This window comes from Melospiza melodia, chromosome 5, assembly GCF_035770615.1.
Source record: "Melospiza melodia melodia isolate bMelMel2 chromosome 5, bMelMel2.pri, whole genome shotgun sequence".
NCBI lineage: Eukaryota > Metazoa > Chordata > Aves > Passeriformes > Passerellidae > Melospiza > Melospiza melodia.
In genome coordinates, this window is record NC_086198.1 from 14,096,283 (window position 1) to 14,104,306 (window position 8,024).

At 38.4% G+C, this 8,024-nt stretch overlaps 1 protein-coding gene across 1 annotated transcript; it reads right to left on the reverse strand.

Annotated features, from left to right (window-relative positions):
• Positions 1-47: 47 nt before the first annotated feature.
• FGB (fibrinogen beta chain) lies at positions 48-6,900 on the reverse strand. Its single transcript, XM_063156332.1, has 8 exons — positions 6,759-6,900; positions 5,023-5,226; positions 4,096-4,279; positions 3,300-3,527; positions 2,608-2,721; positions 1,952-2,074; positions 1,480-1,765; positions 48-561 (listed from the first exon to the last, which is right to left on the reverse strand). The coding sequence occupies exons 1-8, from the start codon at positions 6,831-6,833 to the stop codon at positions 333-335; spliced, it is 1,443 nt and encodes a 480-aa protein (XP_063012402.1). The 5' UTR covers positions 6,834-6,900; the 3' UTR covers positions 48-332.
• Positions 6,901-8,024: the final 1,124 nt, after the last annotated feature.

Sequence of the window (8,024 nt, forward strand, 5' to 3'; positions counted from 1 at the left end):
AGACTTAGAAATAATCCTCCCCCTCTTTAAAAAAGATACAAAAGACCTTTGTAAAAGAGTGAAACAAGTTGGTTTTATTTTATCAGTGTTATTCTATAATAGTTAATTCTGTCTTATGCACAAATGAAAAATGGGAAAAATACACTGGTGAGTTATTTTCATTGGACAGCTTTAGATTTATATTTGACACAGCTTTTCACTTTAGGTCACAATATGGTTGTACATAGAGATTGGGTTCTCATATGTAAAGATAAGACTGAGTACCATGCTAAAAAGACAGCCACGTACAAATACTAAAAGAAAACTCCTGATTCTGTACATTTTGATAATGGTTAATGTGGAAAGTATGGCCGGATTTTCATGCTCATCTTCTTCATTGAATACCACGACCCTTTCCAGTTCATCCACACGACACCATCATCTGTGCCGTGCTTTGCCATGTCCCAGCTGTAGGTCCCTCCCCAGTAGTATCGGCCATTGGGGTTGGCTGAGTGGCAGCGGTTGTACCACCATCCACCACCGTCTTGTTTGGAGCACTGTTTGCTTGGGTCTGCAGTTAACCTGATGAGGGGAAAAAAATAAAAAGGCGTTGAGAGTGACATCTGTAATAGAGGCTAGCAGATCAACCGAGTACATATACCTGCCTGTGCACTGAAATTTTCAAACCATAATAAACAATTTAAGTCCTCTCTGAACTTTCTCTAAGGGATTGACCATCACAAGCACTACACAGTGCACTCAGAAGATAAAGCAGCTAAGAAAAATCAAAATTTAATTGCACCTCTTGGGGAATATAATTTTAGTTTACTTATTGATAACTGTGATTATTTGCAGTTCATAATGATAAGTACAATATCAATGAAATTTAAAGACAGAAAGCAATGAGAAATGTATGTCTTCCCCAACCTAAACAATTCATTTATTCATGACTATGTAATCAGGTATTAAGCACAGGTTAGAGACACAGTGCTCTATTATATACTTTACAACTGAACTCCTGTCTTCTGAGTAGGCAGAATATTGCTTTTTAAATGGACATGCTACCTGCCTTTTCCTTCAGGATCCATTATATTTTTATGGAGTAAGTACCAATATTCCTGCTTAGTGTCCTCAGCACTGCTGCTGTCAGTCTCTGACTATGAATATATTGCATCCAGATTTGCTACCTGTTTGGTTTTTTTGTTTGGTTGTTTTTTTTTTGTTGTTTTTTTTTTGTTTGTTTTTTTTTTTGTTGTTGTTGATAAGTCATTCATGAAAGCAATAAAATTCAGCATGTTTGCTTCTTACTTGGTTGTAGACTGTCACTAACCTAATATATAGTTTTACCTGGCTTTTGGCTATGCCAAGAGAACTCCATAGACATTTAGCTGGTAACTTGCAGGGACATGCTACAAAATGCTATGAAAACTAATGGCAAATTACAGAAATATTATATATCCAGCTCTATTTTTATTTTAAATGTCAAGTGCAAGTACATACCATCCATCATTGTCTCTGTCATAAGTACTGAAGTACATGCCATTGTGAATGGTCATTGTCCTGTTTTCTCCATGCAGTTGGGAAGCTCCGTCCATCAGTGCATTGCCTGCAGTGCCTTTGTAGTTACTAACAGAAAGCTGATACTTGTTTCCTTCATTCTGTATGGTGAAACCTCCATAATGAGCCGATACTTTATCCCCATTCCAGTCCTCCATTTCAATTAGAACTTCAGTGGGCCCTATTTTGGTAAGCTGGCTGATCTTGTCATTTCCAAGCCAATATTCACCTGAGAAGCAACAAGTGAGAGCTCTGTGAAACCGACTTCACAATTTACTTCAAGGCAACTTTATTATTTGCCTATAGGTCTGCTGGAGCGGATTAGTTAATTTTAAAAATATTTAAGAGCTTCAAAAAATAGAAGAAAATGGTTTCAGTAAGAACAGCTCTTTGCATTTTGTGCTCGGTGTTTTACCTGGTGTATCACAGTAGTTCTTCCCTCCACTCTTTGCAACATTTCCAAATCCTTTTTTATATTGATCCCACACTCTTCCGAAATTAACACTGCCGTCCTGGCGGTTCTGAATCAGAGTCCAGCCTGCAGAAGCAAGAGTATTTAGATTAAATTACCAGTACAAAAGGAGCATCTGACACTAAGATACAGCCCTTTTAACTTCACCTCAGGAGCAGAGGAGCATATGGCTTCCTTGCAGCATGTCCTTTCACTGCTTTTGAGCTCAGCTTTGCCCCTTTTGCTCACACTTAAGTAGAACCTTGCTTCATAAGGAAAGGTGGAAAAAGCAGAACTTGAAGGACAGCCCTGGTCTTTTGTCAAGTGACAGGGTAAGAAATGAGCCAGGCTGTCGTTCTCTGCCCACCTATGCACCATCCATGATGGTCATAGTGAGATACATACACAATTTATTTCCAGTTTCACTATAGAAGTATCCTATTCTGCATTAGCAGATGAACTCAACAAGACTTCTATGAACAAGTCAATCAGATTTAATTATCAAGTAATTACAAAAGATAAAATTTCATATTTCTTTTTATAAAATACAAATTACTAATTTGATTTTTTGGTAGCATTGGTAAATCAATATTATAACAACATAGTTATTTCACACTAACCTCCATTGTCTGTTTCCATGTCACAGTACACTCTGTATGGCTTGACAAAAGGATCTGGCTGGATGAGGTACATTTCAGATGTCTCACCTCCCTTTCTGATGATATCCTCACACTCTGCCAGAATAAAACAGATACTAGTACTGAAAGATCTGTGAACTTGAACAGTTTTCTTATCTTTTCGTTTGGTGTTATATGGGAACATTTTAAATTATCTATAGATAATATTTTACTTTCATTTTGATTTCTGTAATACATCAAGTGAAAGAATAATGGAAGAAAGAATACTGTACTACGCAGCTTTTCCAAAGAGGAATTTCTGAAACTTCAAACTAAGTGATGCAACACTGTATACCTTACAATGACTTTTTGAACTAGGCAAGCTTTTGAAAGAAGAACCTTTCTTGACTGAAAGAAATCAAGAGTACAGCTATGATAGTCACAAAAGCATCACTTCCACCTTACAAAGGCCCTGAAGCACATATTTCTCTAAAATCCAGCTGGTCACTTATGAAGACTGATATTGGATAAGAGGATCTTTGGTCTGACCAGCATAATCCAGAAAAGATTTATTTTTTTTTCACCTAGGATTTCCATCTTTCCTAATACCCTAATCAATTGTACAGGCTTCAGATGCATCAATTTGCACAGTGACATAAACTGGAGAAAAGATGTCATTAGAGTTGAATGAGTACCTTTTCCTGAAACCACAGGAATATTACAGGAAACAGTACATGGGGAACGGCAGTAGTCCACCTGGGTTGCAATGGCATTTTCCAGTTTCTGTATCTTTTTATGTAAAGAATCCACAACTGCACGAAGGACCCTGAGGCTAGATGGGATGTTATTGTCCAGATTATCCTTTATATAATTATACTGCAATTCCACTTCTGTGTTGTACTGAGATAGTAAATCATCATTGTCTAGAAGAGCAAAGAGATGAAAAGCAGATTAGTTTTCAACATATTTCCCAGTTAGGAAATGAAGAAGAGCAGTTTATAAGTACAATTTGAGATGCCACTAGGAAGGAAGGCAGGAAGGGCATTTCTTTTGCTTACTTTTCCACAGTGTGCAAAAACTGTGCAGATACTCTCAGGGAAGTGGTCCGTGTGTACTGCTGTTTCTTTGCTAGCTAATAGGTTTATCAATGGTGCTTTACTCTGCCAAAGAGTAGTAATTCCCTTCTTTCTGGAGAGCCATGGTGCCAATCCAGAGGTTGGTCATAAATGGATTGGATGGATGTAGGAAAACAGGTAAGGGGAACATGTGAATGAGGGCTCATAAGAATCTTGCCTTAGCATGAAATCCATTCCTTCGCCTCTCTCAAAGGATGTTTTTTAAGATTTAAGAGTTCACGGTCACAGAATCCTGCTTTGCTAGATAGTCCATCGTATTTTTCATTTTTTAAAGAAGTCCTACTAAAAAGTAATTGTAGGAATGCCAATAAAACTTCAATACCATCTACACTAGTAGTTCACAGAAGTAGCATACCTTTTCTTTGTTTTTGTGTCTTTACCAATTTATCTTCTAGAACAGTCACATATTCGTGGAAAGTTAAGGAGCTCTCCGAAAGAGAGTTCACTTTAACTTTTAGATCATTAATAACTGGTTTCACTGATTTTTCCTGTTTTAGCAGTAGAGTTCGCAGCTCACATCCAGTTGGACACAGCACTCCCTTAAAAGAAGGAAAAAAGGCTGTGAATAAAAGTAAAGAAGTTCTAGACCCATTCGTGAACAGCCATACCTTTGAACACAGCAAAGAGTTTGTCATGAGAGAACAGGTATTTAAGCATCTAGATAAGCTTTAACAGACTTCATTTTTTGTTGTGAGCCTCCACACTCAAACTTGTGCTCAGTCACTAAGATGCCTCTCAGCAGTGCTGCAGCTTGCATTTTCCAGCAGGGATCATGGCAAGGCAGTAAGGGGTGTGCTGGCTGCCAAGCGTGCTCGTACGCAGTGAGAGCTGCAGCGGTGACTGAGGGCAGAGTAGAATTACATTTTGAAACGAATTTTAATAAAGACATGGAAGGATGGGGTTTTTTTGGTCCCTAGGTTTCCTCAAGATTGTCTGAAACTGAATCCAGCACTTCTGCAGAGGTTTTTCCTGTCCTGAACAATTACCTATGCAAAACCAGGCAGAAGGCACAAGCTAACCCACAGATACTTCCTTTCCTGGTTTACAGTTCAACTCTCATCCCCCCATCTTGTCATTAGTAGGCTGACTCCGCCGCTAATCCCATGGACTCTGACACATCACCCCTCTGAATGCAGTCCCAGCAAACCTAAGCAGAGCGAAGAAAAGCTGGTCTGCTTTAAATGAATGGCCGTGCTTTATTTGGCACGGGAAACTCCCGCGTGGGGCGCGCTAGGAGGAAAGGGCACTATGTCACCAGCTGCCTCAGCAGCCAGACACCCACCAGCTCGTCCAGCGCTCGCTGGCAGCCCCCGGCATCAGGATAGACGGTCCGCTCCTTCTTCTCCTCCGCCTTGCCCCGCTTCGGGGGCCGGGGCCGGTACCCGCTGCCGCTGATGGGAGGCGCCACGGGCCGCAGCGGCGGCGCCGTCTCCACCCTCTTGTCCACGGGGCGGTGGCCGCGAACGTCAACCACGGGGCTCTCATCCTGCACGGCCAGGGAGAGAGAAACTCTCTGAATGTGGGATTGCCGCTGCCAAACGGGCTGCGCACGGTGGAGCATCCGTTCAGCACTCTTTAGTATTTTAAACAGCAAGGAAAAGCGGGGAATGGAATGAAAAAGCCATAATGGCAATGTTGTATGACATTATGTAAGTCGTTGCCATTATGTAAAGGTCATTGCTATCCCCTCCCGTGTAAGACTAGTCACACTCTTCACACCTAGATAAAAATTCTTCAAACCACAGTAAAATTATATTTCAATAACAATTTTTGACCAAGGAATAAATCTTACATAGTTCAGCGCTACTAAGCACCATGAAACTTGAAGTAGTAGGCTACAAAAAAAAATTAGACATCCAGGGGGCTAAGAAGTGTATTCAGCAGCACATTTTCAGTGTCGCAGTTTTTTATTGGGCTACAGGAATATTTGTAAGGTCTCAGAAAATCATGCTACTGTCAAATACATCATCAGGTCTCAAGCCACATACCAGCTGTTAACTGGTGAAATTAGGAAAACCATTTAATAACATTTCTCAGAGTAGGTTTGTAGAGCTCTCTGACACATACATTCCCCATATCTGGCAGAAACAGCAAAGTCTAGGAGGATGAGCAAGAGACAGGCCTGGTCCCTAAGCACTGTTTCAAACAAAACCATTCAAATTAATAGTTGTTTGAGCTGCTGAATCAAAACCTACAGCCGTTTCCAATCCCACTGAGACTTAGCTCCAAATAACAAACTTTTGAAAGGATCCAGCATCAGAGGCTTCAAGTAGTTTCAAAAATAAGCAGCATACAATACACAGAATTGCTGAAAATTATTTAACACATTAGTGTTATCAGTAGTAAATGTGCAGACACAAGTGCTCAGATTATCAGAAAGTATGACCAATTCAGTTTTTACAGGGATTTTCAAACAATAAAGAAGTGCACAAAAATTCTAAATTGTGTTTCCCACTGAAATATTTTACTTAAACAAAAATATATATATTAAATCATTATTTTATATTTATTCTCATTGCTTTTCCTTCTGTTTCGCAACTGTTACCTCTTAATTTCCAGTGTTAAGCTGTATAAACTGGTAGTTTGTTTAGTTTCAGGTTTTTAATGTCTACTGACTCTGCAGAAAAGATTTAACTGTCTTTGAGACAGGATATGATTTATTACACACTTCTACTCCTTTATACCTAATACTAATTGTCACATCATATGTCAACATTGCTAAATTAGTATCCTTAAATAAACTCAGCTAAATAACTAATCTTACCATCAGACATTCTTCATTCCCTGCAGAAAAAGAAATAGAAAGAAAATATCTCCAAACTCAGAAGATAGCTATTGTGGGGTTACGTATAAAAAGTTAATTTTTTGACCAATTCAATCGGAAAAGGAATATGCACTGGATTATCTTTTCCCACAACTTCTAATTTAGCTAACTCATATAAGCTGAGGAAGTCATGGATGCAATTAAATTAAATTAATTATTAATAACTAATTATTAATCAAGATCAGTATTACAACCTCTTCGTCATAGTCAAGAGAGCCCTGGGACTGAACGGAGGACACACAGAGCAGGAACAGCAGGAGCAGTTTCATGGTGCTGGCTTGCTTGAGCAGCTCAGTGATCTCCTCTTTTCATCAGCTCTGACAGGGACAGGTCACCTCTGTTCTTTTATATATATGCAGCAGCACTAATTTCCAGCTTCACAGCGATAGGGTCAACCCTTCTGAGCAATCAGAGTCTCTGTTAATATTCAACTCTTCACTCTGTGCCTGAATACATCAGTTGTTGAGCAATTCCTCTGGAAAACTCTTATCTATATGTCCCAGAGACCTCTGTTGATGCTGGCATCAAATACATGTTCAGATCCCTAAAAGCACCTCCTGCTCAGATTACACAAGGTTATCATTTTCTCAAAAATCACAAGTGTGTTAAAGCAGCTGGAAAAGGGAATGGTCAAAGAAAAAAAAATTATTAGATGTCATGTTGTGATGGCTTCTTTTTCTTTCCCTACTGAATGTTTCAGAAATATGCTATTAAATGTGAAGACAACTCACATCATACAGATTTCTGCCTTTTTCTAAATAGTTTCATGGTGCCTGATAGGTATGCAAATCTTTGGGTCTTTTAACACAAAAGTGAAAAAAAAAGGTATATTATATTCATTACATTAATAATTTTGCATAAAATCAATGTTTTGATTTATTACAGATCAGATGAATACTGTAAGCATAAGCCAATATTATTCCATTAATATAGCCTTGTGATATTGTAAATGAACTAAAATAATTCAATTTATATATTAATTTGCTAGTTTTCTTTTTTAATACAAAAATTACATCTTTCAAATATTATTTGAATGTTTTAAATAATCTTTTAAGGGAAAACAGCATGAAGTTACTTGAAATCATAGCGAAATACTCAAACATACTTTCTAATGTTTTACAGGAAGTTGCATATCACTGCTCTCATATTAGCAGAGTTTCAACATTTCAGTGTGTTTATAACCTGTGATTTTCTTTGTCATTACAGATGACTATAATGTACTGAATTAAATTAAATTAAAGTGGGAGCCAGCACACTTTTCTGAAGTCAATCATATCAATGTCTGAACCAATGAAGGGATGCAAACTGTGGTCTGAGCTTCCATTTCAAAGACTGCCTTGATGGAGAGGAGGATTTTACGGGAAGCAAAGTTAAGAACAGCTAAAATTTATTGGTTAGGCTTTTTCCTGTATTTGTGCTGTTGTCAGAATTCTAGTAAACTATGGAGATTTGCAAAATAT

What these genes read in the sequence shown, in the direction of transcription:
- FGB (XM_063156332.1), bottom strand. Translation starts at nt 6,833, where the DNA reads ATGAAACTGCTCCTGCTGTTCCTGCTCTGTGTGTCCTCCGTTCAGTCC. An exon ending in GAACTACTGTGATACACCAG is followed by an intron (nt 1,766 to 1,951) that starts GTAAAACACCGA and finishes GTTGCTTCTCAG; the next exon opens with GTGAATATTGGCTTGGAAAT. An exon ending in GACAGAGACAATGATGGATG is followed by an intron (nt 562 to 1,479) that starts GTATGTACTTGC and finishes TCCCCTCATCAG; the next exon opens with GTTAACTGCAGACCCAAGCA.